This window comes from Alosa sapidissima, chromosome 5 (assembly GCF_018492685.1).
Source record: "Alosa sapidissima isolate fAloSap1 chromosome 5, fAloSap1.pri, whole genome shotgun sequence".
NCBI classification, from domain to species: Eukaryota; Metazoa; Chordata; class Actinopteri; order Clupeiformes; family Clupeidae; genus Alosa; species Alosa sapidissima.
Genome location: NC_055961.1, coordinates 922,501 through 935,174, shown reverse-complemented (window position 1 = coordinate 935,174; position 12,674 = coordinate 922,501). Strand labels below are relative to the sequence as shown.

At 43.0% G+C, this 12,674-nt stretch overlaps 1 protein-coding gene across 2 annotated transcripts in view; it reads right to left on the bottom strand.

Annotated features, from left to right (window-relative positions):
• Positions 1-7,309: 7,309 nt before the first annotated feature.
• The window catches only part of acer3 (alkaline ceramidase 3), a 32,534-nt gene continuing 27,169 nt past the window's right edge, over positions 7,310-12,674 (bottom strand). Inside the window, exons 7-12 of one of the 2 annotated variants that reach the window (XM_042092076.1) lie at positions 12,282-12,340; positions 12,021-12,122; positions 10,952-11,056; positions 10,783-10,828; positions 10,190-10,199; positions 10,013-10,035 (exon numbers count right to left, since the gene is read on the bottom strand). In XM_042092076.1, the coding sequence (XP_041948010.1) occupies positions 10,028-10,035; positions 10,190-10,199; positions 10,783-10,828; positions 10,952-11,056; positions 12,021-12,122; positions 12,282-12,340 (330 nt within the window). In that variant the 3' untranslated portion in view covers positions 10,013-10,027. The other variant, XM_042092075.1, reaches the window with a different exon arrangement.

The window sequence follows — 12,674 nt, the reverse complement described above, 5'->3', positions numbered from 1 at the left end:
AGGGCTGGCATTCCCATCATCTTGTGATAGACTATGCATGGCCTAATGGCTCTCCTGCCCCGTGTCACCACCTCTGCTCCTGTTGCGAGCAGCATGGCCAGATCTGCCTCGCGCTCGTGTCGTGTGGAGAGAATTTGCGCAGCTCGGACTAGGCCTACTGTCATTCTCATTGCGACTCCCTACACTGCCTCTACGTTCCCCCCTAACTGTCCTATGAGCACTTCGACCTCGTCTAACATACCCAGTGGCATTAGACAAAGGCTCCACCACGTTACTGTCGCCGCGATTGCGGAGAGGCACACGTTCAGAAGACAAAAGCTAGCGCTATGGACATTAGGCTACCTCCAGCCTCGTTCGCCACACCACTAACACCCTGCTAACTTCCCGATGAACACTCCGAACCCGTGAAACATTATTCCCACCAGTGACATTGGGCAAACGATTCAACGTTTGTGCTTGGTGTAAGCTAAACTATGGAGTAAACTCTCACTTTGTCCAGCTGCATCATTGCAAGGCAGGGACGCATCTGAAGCCTCACTAAACGAATCAGCGTCATTTCCTGAAGGCAGATATTCCCCTTCAGAATCAGGGTCCGCGAATAGAAGACCCAACACTTCATTTCAGGTAAACTTTTTTCATGCCATTAGACGATAATCTAATGCAAATACTCGCTGACGTTGACAATATCGCTCTGACAAAGTGGCTCACACGCACACTAGCTCCAGTATTTCACGCACTGATTCAATGCGCTGTAGCTAGAAAGTTTTGTTTAAAGCATGTCGTTTTTTCGACTCGGGGATGACGTATGACTTGTCTGCCTTCTAGTGGAGTGGAGGTCGAACGAAAAATGACCGTACGGCCGTTTTATTCAGTGCCGAATCTTGTCGAGTAAACTCGACCGTGACGCCTAGAGGGTTAATGACTTCAGTCCTGTCGCTCTAACATCACATGTGATGAAAACAATGGAGCGACTGGTCTTAGGTATGCTCAGACCACAGGTATGCCATGCACTAGACCCTTTACAGTTTGCATACCAGGAGAAAGTGGGCCTGGACGATGCCATCACTTATCTTTTACAAGAGACAAGCTCTTGCAGATGGGTGTGGACGCTCACCTGGTAACCTGGATTACAGATTACCTGACCGAGCGACCACAGTTCGTCAGACTGAAGAACTGCCTCTCTGACACTGTGATCAGCAGCACCGGAGCGCCACAGGGAACTGTGCTCTCTCCAGTCCTGTTCACCCTGTACACATCTGACTTCTGCTACAACACCGAGTCATGCCACATGCAGAAGTTTTCTGATGATACTGCAATTGTGGGGTGTATCAGGAACGGGCAGGAGGAGGAGTACAGGAGCCTGGTGGAGGACTTTGTGCAATGGTGCAAACTCAATCACCTTCAACTCAACACTTCAAAGACCAAGGAGATGGTGGTGGATTTCCGCAGGTCTAAGCCCACTCTGCTACCAGTCTCCATTGATGGGGTCAATGTGGAGGTGGTAAGCACCTACAAGTATCTGGGACTCCACCTGGACAATAAACTGAACTGTTCAGCCATCACTGATGCACTCTACAAGAAAGGGCAGAGCAGGCTGTACTTCCTGAGGAGGCTGCGGTCCTTCAATGTGTGCAGCAAGCTCCTTAGGATGTTCTACCAGTCTGTTGTGGCCAGCGCCCTCTTTTATGCAGTGGTATGCTGGGGAGGAAGCACAAAGAAGAAGGATGCTGGGTGACTTGACAGGCTGGTAAGGAAGGCTGGCTCTGTAGTGGGAGCTGAACTGGAGTGCATCACTTCAATATCTGACAAAAGGACCCTAAACAAACTGATCAACATCTTGGATAATGAATGTCATCCACTCTACAGCACTATCAAAAAGCAAAAGAGCTTGATCAGCTGGAGACTTCGCTCATTGCCATGCACAACTGAAAGGCTGAGGATGTCATTTGTTCCTAGGGCCATTGAACTGTTCAATGCTTCACTAAAGGGAAGAGGAGAGATAGACTTCTCTGCTTAGTCTGTCTGCCTCTCCACCCTCTCCATGTTTGAGTACTGACTGCCCACTACTGCTTACTACTGTTTTACTACTGTTTTACTATTGTACACAGCCTAATGTTTTCACTACTGTTTTACTGCTACACTGTTTTTCATGCTAAACACATGATCAATGGCTGCAGTCAGGCTTCTGCTACAATACTGAATAAATAAATGGCTATAACCCTATTACCTCAACCTGTTCTTGCACTGAAATAGTTTTTTATATTACCTTGTCTACATTATACTTTACTCTCCTATTTGTCTATATTATTTATGCTGGTCTCTAGACCTTACTCTTGCACTGTTGCACTGTTGGACTAATGTTGGACCACTTTTTGCACCTTCACCATGACACTCACTCTCTTGAGCACCTTCCCAGTCCCGGCCCTGTCACTGCAAGCGTATTATGCTTGATCACCCTTTCTTAATTTAATTTATATAGTGTATTTAGTATTGTTAGTTTTCTTATCTTCTACTGTCTTTATTGTACAGTGGAGTGTGGAAATTGCAGTAAATCGCAAGAGACAATTTCTCACGTTGAGCACACAAATGCGTGTGTCGTTTATTTTGATAGGAAAAACACTGAAAAACAAAATGCCGCTGTCCAGCAACAAAACAGGCATGGGGCTACATGTCATCACACATTCATAACATTTAAAGGTACCACGATCCCTGAACAGTTATACTTACATGAAGTAACTACAGACAGAACAAAGTGCTGTGTTTAATATGAACGGTGTGTAGAACCACACTTAATAACAAAGGTGAATTATGCCGGTCACATTCACTACAGGAGTTTAGTTATATGTTTATACTTATTAGTGCTGTCAAACGATTAAACATTTTAATCATGATTAATCGCTGAATTCCTATAGTTAATCACGATTAATCACATATTTTATCGCATGATTAAAATTATATTATTTTGCATTTCTGAACTTTCCAGGAGTCCATGTTAACAATATAAAGCAATTATTGTGTATCTTAATTAGGATTCAAATGAAAGCAAAGGAAGTTACCTCATTAACTTAACTTTAAGTAGGTCTATTTGATTATTTCAAATCAAATTTCAAAAGATGTGCAGCAGACCTGAGGCAACACAATATATTCTTCAGAAATATAGCTAATAAAGGGCATAACAAACATAAAATACTATATTTATTATCTTTGAGTTCAGCTGAAAAATAAGGAACTTTTCGACATGAGTGCACTGCCGTTTTATAGGCCTACAGTCTATGGTGCACTGTCACTTGCCACACACATCAGCGCCGAAGTTTTTAACACGCAAACACTGGATGAACAATGGATTTTATGGAGCGGCGTCGACCAAATATAACTGAATCGTGATTTACACGGCAAAGTGCGATGCTGGTGTGCAGAGTTGTATTGAAAAGAATGGAATCTAATGTACAGTAAATTAATGTCGAAATGTCGGCATCGGTGTCCACAGCTATTTAAAACACCATTCAGCTGACCGGGAGTTCAGAACTGCGTTTATTGTAGGCTACGAATCTACTCTTTGGCCGTCTCGGAAAGCCCAAACAAATGTGTGCAGCATGCCTTTATGTAGCCTACTAAAGGCGCATCATCATAAAGATAGGTTACATTTAATCTGCATCACGCCCCATTTTAGCGGAAAACAAGTTAACATACATATATCATTGATTCTAATGGGAAAGACAGATAGCCTACACCTTGACGTTACATCTAGTTATTAATTTACAGGCCATTCAATAATTTTACTAACACGGCAGTTATAAAGAATTATGTGTACGTAACTTACTCATGTCGAAACGATGTAGGCTACACTACAACCCATTCAGCACGTACTAGCTACACTTACCATATCATATCCCATGTAAAACGGTTAGCTTGCTAGCTAGCTAACTGTGGAACTTCAGTATAACAGGCATAGCCAATTATCTCACCTAGTTGTAGGAAAAAGGCTACGTTCATATTACAAGTGATAGAATGAATGTGTGACTTATTGTAACGTCGGCGCCTTGTGTAGCGTTCTCCCACGCCGGGCATGCTGGGATACGGGAGCGAACATTGGGTTTATGTCTGTATTTCTCCTTAGTTTTGAGTGTAATGTTAGCGTCTTTATTGTAATATGTTTCCCTTTTAGTTCTCCCTCGTATGTGATCCTTTTTGTGTGGGGGGCTGCGTCCTCTCCTGTATGTGTAGCGTGTGTGTGTACTTGACCTGCCCCGTGTGTGTTGTGTTCTGGATCTGTGTCCCTGCACTCGTTCTCAGCTAATAAAGCCTGGATGACGGACGGTTGGCAGAGGCGCTGGGGGCAGCGAACTCACGACGGTGGGGCTGCTTCGACGGAATGGCCCTCTGAACTCTAAAACGTTTGGGTGCGTGTGAGAGGCAACGTGCTGTGTGGGCGCCCGTTCTAGTTGGCCTGTTGGCCGGCGCCTTTAAAAAAAAAAAAGTTTGTGGTGTGGAGTTCGTTAGCATGGCCATCTCGGGGTCGTGCCTTCGCTGAGGCCGCGAGGGAGTGGAACGGGCCGAGAGCAGAGCAGGACGGCTCTGCGAGGAGGGACGCTGAAGACGGTAGCTGCAGCGGGAGAGCTCAGCGTGGTCCGGTTGCTGCGGAGTCGGTGCCTGTCTGTCCTGGTCGGTGAATCGACGGAGCGGAGTGGCGTTGGTGCAGCTTCATCTGACCCCCCTCGAACCCCGGTGCTTGGTACAGTGTCGACGGTTGAAAAGGCCACCTAGGGCCCCGCCAGGAGAGGAGGAGTGCCGCGGTGACACGCCGCGAAAAGTGCAGCCTGAGGGCGGCTGCTGAGAGGGAGCTGGTGACGAGCGGGTCGGCCACGTGGCTGCTAGCACGCCCGCGCTGGATTGCTAGCAGCGTGGCTCCCCGTTGAGTGAGCTCCTGCGGCGTGCACCCCACTTGAGTTGGCGGTTCTGTCGCACTGGACTGAGTGGCGGGCGACGCGTGCCAACGTTAGCATGTGGCTACCTCGTAGTCATTGCAGAGGACGGCAATGGCTTGTTGGGGGAGCTGTGTAATGCAAGGGGGCAGGCGAATTCCCGGAAGTAGAAGAATCGACGTAGGCTGGAGGGACCACCTCTCTGCTAACTCCCATAGAAGTCCATTCATTCTAGGATTTTTTTGAAATACCATAACTTCATATAACATATATCCTGTGCTGATATTGTAGCTTTTGTGTAATCAACATAAACACTACAAAGGCAAAACAGACTCCACTACCTCGTCCGTAATGTTGGTTACCCGTAAGAAGAATGGTTAGCTTGTTCGGTTGGAGGGAAGCTAGCTTTGACGTAATCTCTCTTTCGCGCCGTAGGGAGATAACCGTATTGTTTGGATAAGAAGCTCAGTCCACCTTACTGTCTATGACGGTAACTCGTAAGCAAAACCTAGCATACACGACCGTATGTTAAGGTAAAGCATTACACAGAGGCAACCTAATTTAAAAAAAAAAAAAAAAACGGCAGTAATCATTTCAGAGGTTTTCGATGGATTGACCGTAGGTCGGAAAAGTGGAAAGAAAATAGCTTCAAGGCTATAACTTTTTTGTTTTGTTTTAGCATGACTGTTTTTAAAGATGATCATGTATGGTAGCTTCAACATTAACACGACTTGGTGAGGATAATATTAATAATAATACATAAATAAATGTTTAACTTTGATGACTTTGAAGGCGAAGGAAATGTGAGAAGAATTTCTGTGTGTCTATCATATGAGTTACAAGATTCAGTCCTATGGCTATCGTCACGAAGTTAAGTGAGGCTGCGCAGTACTGGGGGGACCAACTGAAAAATCGTTCTATTTGACTCAGTGCCCTCCCATTGAAAACGACGGAGTCTGTTCGTCCATTTCTTTTACTGTCTATGGTGTAATGTCGGCGCACAAGACAGTGCTAGCGTTCTCCCACGCAGGGCATGCTGGGATGCGGGAGCGAACATTTGGGGTTTATGTCTGTATATCTCCTTAGTTTTGAGTGTAATGTTAGCGTCTTTATTGTAACATGTTTCCCTTTTAGTTCTCCCTCGTGTGTGATCCTTTTTGTGTGGGGGGCTGCGTCCTCTCCTGTAGCGTGTGTGTGTGTACTTGACCTGTTTACTGTCTATGGACCTGCCCCGTGTGTATTGTGTTCTGGGTCTGTGTCCCTGCTCTTGTTCTCAGCTAATAAACGTTTTGATTGGACAACTCTGTGTGTCGCTATCAAATCGTTACATTATGTTTAGTTGATGTTATGACATGTAAAGTTAAGCTTGCCGAACATAGTTATAGTCAACCACGGGCAGTTTGACTGTGCCTACATTCGTGATACTCCTGTTACTAGGCTAAACTGGAAAGAGCAAAAAATAGGAACATAATGGTCACATTAATCCCATAAACACACAGATAACTCTTACACCAACCTTATTTTGTGCCTTTTATTCACGTTTGTTTCAAGATTGAGTAAGTATAACCCCTTTGCGCTCCCCACTTCTATGCAGCATAGGTTTCCATTATCCAAACAGCTCCCTTTCCCCTAAAAGGGGGCGTGTACATGCAGCACGGTCTAGCTAGATCCAGTGTGGTGTAGTTGTTCTAACGTTACTAGTTGTTGCAACAGCTTGTGAAAAAACTACAAAGTTTGTTACACCAAAAAGAACGTTAATCTTGTGATAAAAAATTGACGCCGTTAAAATAGGTTTACGTTAACGCCGTTAATAACGCGTTTAACTGACAGCACTACTTTAATCATGTTTAGGCTATGTTTGTTCGAGACAAACAACAACGAAACAAGATCAATACAATTTTCTTTTTTTGTCATATGATGGATAAACAACCATAATATGCACGTCTTCTCATAGGCTCCTCAAGAAATACGCACTGAATAACGTTTGGCTGTAGCCGCCGGATAGGTAACCGCCCACCAACATGTACACGCATGAGATCTCGTGTCCAACACGGATTTTCGTGCATGGAGCTGGTTCCAAATGCTCCATATTTGAAAATGCCGTATACTAACATGCCGAAGCTAATCTGCACGCTCTTGACCCCCTGGGATAGACTAATGAGGGCATGGGATAGACTAATGATATGGTATAGGCTACCTTGAATTTCCCCTGGGATCAATAAAGTATCTATCTATCTATCTACTGCATCTTTAATGAGGGCATAGACTAATGGGGGCATGGTATAGACTAGGCATGGGATAGACTACTGCGTCTTTAATGAGGGCATGGGATAGACTACAACTATGCATGACAGCAACACTGGATACATAACACAGGTGCAAAGAGGTAGTTTTCAAATCCTTTAATAGCATAAACTGCAACTGCACAAAATGTTTTAAATTATACTCTTTTTTTCTCACAAACTTCACAAATCACATGGTAATAGGACGCACAGGTAGGCCTTGGCAGGAACATGGCAACAGGAGGAATCACAGTGGGCTGGTCCCCATACCATCTCCCATAGGCCCCTTACTGCACAGTAGCTCCCTCCCATAGGATCTCCCCATACTGCACATAGATTAGAACTCCCTCCCATAGGATCTTCACATACTGCAAATAGATTAGAACTCCCTCCCATAGGATTTCCCCATACTGCACTTACAGCATAGCTTTCTCCCATAGGATCTTCACATAGGGGCAAACGGCTGGGTTCTGTGTCCAACTCTAGTGAGTGGGCTGAACACAAAAGTCTGCATGGTCATTTGAACGTCCCTCTGGAGCAAGGCAACATGGAAGTGCCCCCAGGGTGGAAACCCAGACGGCAACGAACCCATGAGGCAGGTCAGGCCTGGATCTGGGTCCATTGATCAGGGGGGGAAAACCTGTTTCCGAGCCTACTGCACTCTGGGAAATAAGGCACCCTAAACATTTACGACAACACAACGCTCCACCATCGGCAGAAGCAGCATCACACAGGACGTAGAGACACTTCTAATCATGTCCAGTAACTTGGCTAAGTTGGACTTTTTATATGCAATTAAACATTTGTGCTTATATGACATCAGTTTTAGGAGTGATATGAAGCAACCATACCTAATATTGTAACTTGACATTTAATGATTACTAACCAGCTTCACTGGGATAAAAACATGGTTATGGCAGTTCAAGTGGTCTACAATACACAGGTAACACATGGGCAATGCTTTACGTTAAGATGAAGAATTAATGACACTAAAAAATAAGATGAAGTATTGTAATTGGCGAATGTTTCTGAAAGCTGAAGTTCATGGCTTATTCATGCTTAACTGATGCAAAAAATCATCTAGCAAACTGGATTTGAAATGATTTGGTAACAGGCTCTAAACCAAGGGATCCAGGACAGTGCATTACGTGATTTAACAACACTGAGAATGATGGTTCATTGATGTTAACCCATGCACTTACTGATGTCTATTAACCTTAATGTAAAGCATTTCCAACACATGGTCCATATTTATAGATTTCCATGTTAACCGATAGTTACAAAATTAGCCAAATATGGATTAGCATGGGTCACCAGCATTCATTTGGGACGATTCCAAATATGGTTCAGGTAGTTTTGTAGTACAATACATTGAGTCCTTAGAGCTGCTTAGTGAAATAGTCCATTCCAACAATTTACCCCAGATGCAGAAATGTTCCCCACAGTTTAGAAAACAAAAGGAAAATGAGTGAGCAAACAAACAAAGTGAAAAGTGAGTGTTCTGTGTAAATAACTTCCTTCATGAGATCACAAGCCATGCAGCGATAGCCACAGACGAGACTATGGTGAAAGAGGTGAAAAGCTCAAAATATGTTCAAAATATGACTCGGCTCATGGGAAATAATCTTCCTATCAGCAGACTGTGTGCTGTTGGTGTCTATCAGTACAGTCGTAATAAATAAGGCTGCACTAACTTCTTGTTTTTATTTAGTAAAGAAAAATGAGGAAATGAAACTGCAAATGACAGAAACCCTAAATCCAGCCTATATAACTTCTTGTGCTTCAATCTGTTTGGAAAATCCTCACTTGCAACTTCACTCTGAACGGTTATGTACAAGGGGTGAGAATTAGCAAAGAACAATATGATAACATCATGATATTTAGGTCACAACACCATATTACTGCCATCTTTATAGAATACAGCAAGTATAGCCATCTTGTTCTTTAGTAAGAACTCTTGTTCTTGTTCTTTGTTCGTTGCTTTGACTTCCTTTCCCATTACTGTGATGACTCAAGAGAAGAACCAGGTCTAATGTATGTATTTTAAGTACTTAAGACACAATGTTATCAGAGTAGACATATATATCCAGATAAAATCAAAATCACAATATAAATTAAATAAAAATACTGAGATACTTAGTGGCACTGTATCACGACGGTATCGTGTCAAAAATATCACAATACTACACTGTATTGATTTGTCCTACACCCCTAATTCTGTATGAAGGACTTTTCCAGTTAAGGTAATGACTTTTGATAGTGATCTACCATGAATATTAAGACACTTAAAAATGTTAATGGCAAATGGATTATGACTTTCTTTATGAACAAACTATCTTGCAGCACACAGAATAAAATCTATCCCTGTGTAGAATACTATCTGAGGTAAAGATCTCGCAGTCTTTTTCAGCGTTTTCATGAACCCATAGATCAATGCATTTAAATAAATACAAAATCAAAACTGGTTGTGTCACCTCAAAATCACCTAAAAATGGTAACAACTAATTGTTGAGTAATTAGCTCAAATGTTTAAAAAGGATGAGAGTTGAACAGTCCTGTGTTATAATAATGTTCTCTTCTCAACGCTACGCGGCCAAATGAAGAAGGAACAGCGCTGGCCTGGGGCAGAAAACCTCAAGCTGGCGTCTGGGAGGGCCGTCGTCGTGTCCAGACGCGCGGAGCGGAGCCTCTCTCTGAGGCTGGTGGCGGGAGGCCGCTTACTGCCAGCCTTCGCTCTTCTTCACCCTGTCTTCGCTGACCCGATGTGCAGTGTCGGCCAAACACCACACACAAACTAAACACAACGAACAGCAAAACAATGAATTAAACACCTGTTAAACACCACACACAAACTAAACACAACGAACAGCAAAACAATGAATTAAACACCACACACAAACTAAACACAATGAACAGCAAAACAATGAATTAAACACCGCACACACAAACTAAACACAACGAACAGCAAAACAATGAATTAAACACCACACACAAACTAAACACAACGAACAGCACAATTAGAACAGTGAATAATGAAATAATGAATGAAGCGATGCAACTAAATACAAACTGAACAGACCTACAGTGGGCAGTGCTTCAACAGTCAACTGCAGACCTACAGTGGGCAGTGCTTCAACAGTCAACTGCAGACCTACAGTGGGCAGTGCTTCAACAGGCAACTGCAGACCTACAGTGGTCTTTGACTTGGCCAGCTTCACTCGCGGTCCGCGCGTGGGATCACGCGGTATCACGCAACTTTAATTTGTATTAATTTGTAAGTCAACTGCAGACCTACATGTTTTTTTTTTGTCTTTTTCATTTTGAATATTTCATTCTCAAAGTTTCAACTATGCCACTTGTCAGGTATTTAACCACAGCATGAAGCCTTATTCAACCACAGCTTCAAACCTTACGTTAAGACACAGCTTTTATCCAAAGCAAGACAGACTTGCATTGGCGGCAGGTTCAGGATTTTAGCCTGGCTGACGAATTATCAGATGGTACTGCTGCACCACGCCCAGATAAGATACACGTGTGTGTGTGTGTGTGTGTAAGAGAGAGAGTGACCTTTCACCTACCTTAATCTCTGGTCTGTGCTTGAGGTAGGTTGATCTGATCTGGAGGCTGGACGAAAAAAACAAACAAAAAAAACACATTGATCCAAAAATGTATCTTGCACAAACAAACAAACAAACAAATAAAGAAATAGAAACCAAAGTAGTGAAATGGAAGTGGGCTAAGTGAGACCTGAGGAGAATGTGGAGGTAGGAGCCGAGGCCTGTAAGAATGTGCCACCAGGCATGGAACTGTGTCACCACTCCAACACCAGGGGGCAGTGTTTGGCGAGAGGCCCTGCAGAGAAATCAGAGTGTTATGCTGAAGAATAACAATAAATACTTTTACTAACAAATACAAGATAATTAGAGTGTTATGCAGAAGAATAACTCAAAGTACATAAATACCTTCACACACAAATACAACATAATCAGAGCGTAAAAGTTTTAGACAAAACCAAAATAAAAAATGTAAATGTAAAATGTAAATCAGGTTTGTAGGCCTTGCATATACAAGGAATTTGGTCTCTGCATTTATCCCATCCGTGAATTAGTGAACACAGAGCACACAGTGAACACACAGTGAGGTGAAGCATGTGCTATGTGAGTCTATGTATTTGCAGTGCTATGTGAGTCTATGTATTTGCAGTGCTATGTGAGTCGACTGTATGTGTTTCCAGTACTTTTCCTCTTTTACACATATTAGATACCAAACTGTAACAGTTCACACGTAACAGTTCACACATAACTAATTTACCTCAAAAGTTCACACATAACTAATTTACCTCAACAGTTCACATGTAACAGTTCACACATAACTAATTTACCTCAACAGTTCACACGTAACAGTTCACACATAACTAATTTACCTCAACAGTTTACACATAACTAATTTACCTCAACAGTTCACACGTAACAGTTCACACATAACTAATTTACCTCAACAGTTTACACATAACTAATTTACCTCAACAGTTCACACATACAGTAACTAATTTACCTCAACAGTTAACAGTTCACACATACAGTAACTAATTTACCTCAACAGTTCACACATAACTAATTTACCTCAATTTACCTAGTTCACACGTAACAGTTCACACATAACTAATTTACCTCAATTTACCTAGTTCACACGTAACAGTTCACACATAACTAATTTACCTCAACAGTTCACATGTAACTAATTTACCTCAACAGTTCACACGTAACAGTTCACACATAACTAATTTACCTCAACAGTTCACACATAACTAATTTACCTCAGCGAGCCACAGAGGAGGTTATCAATGTTCCAGAGCAGGAATCCCAGCAGAAAGAAACCCAGAGACACGTAGCATAGCGGCCTCAGCCACGGATAAACCCTGAAGAGAAGGGAAATCTATGCATTACATTCAATATACGCTATATGTATGTGTGTATATATATATACACACACACACACACACACATACACGCACAGTATATATATGTGCCTCATAGTCATTAGAAGATAGATGTGTGTGTGATGCTGGGACACTCACCATGTCACTATGAACACACAGCGTAGAACAAGGCAAGCGACTAGAGCCCCATACATGACCTGCACAGAGACCAGATGAGATGAACTTTACACACACACTCACACACACACACACTCACACACACACACACACACATACACACACACACACACTCACACACCACACACACACACACACACACTCACACACACACACACACACACACACACACACACACACACTAGAGCCCCATACATGACCTGCACAGAGACAGAGACCAGATGAGATGAACTTTACACACACACTCACACACTGACACACACCACACACACACACACACACCACACACTCACACTCACACACACACACACTCACACACCACACACACACTCACACACACACACACTCACACAC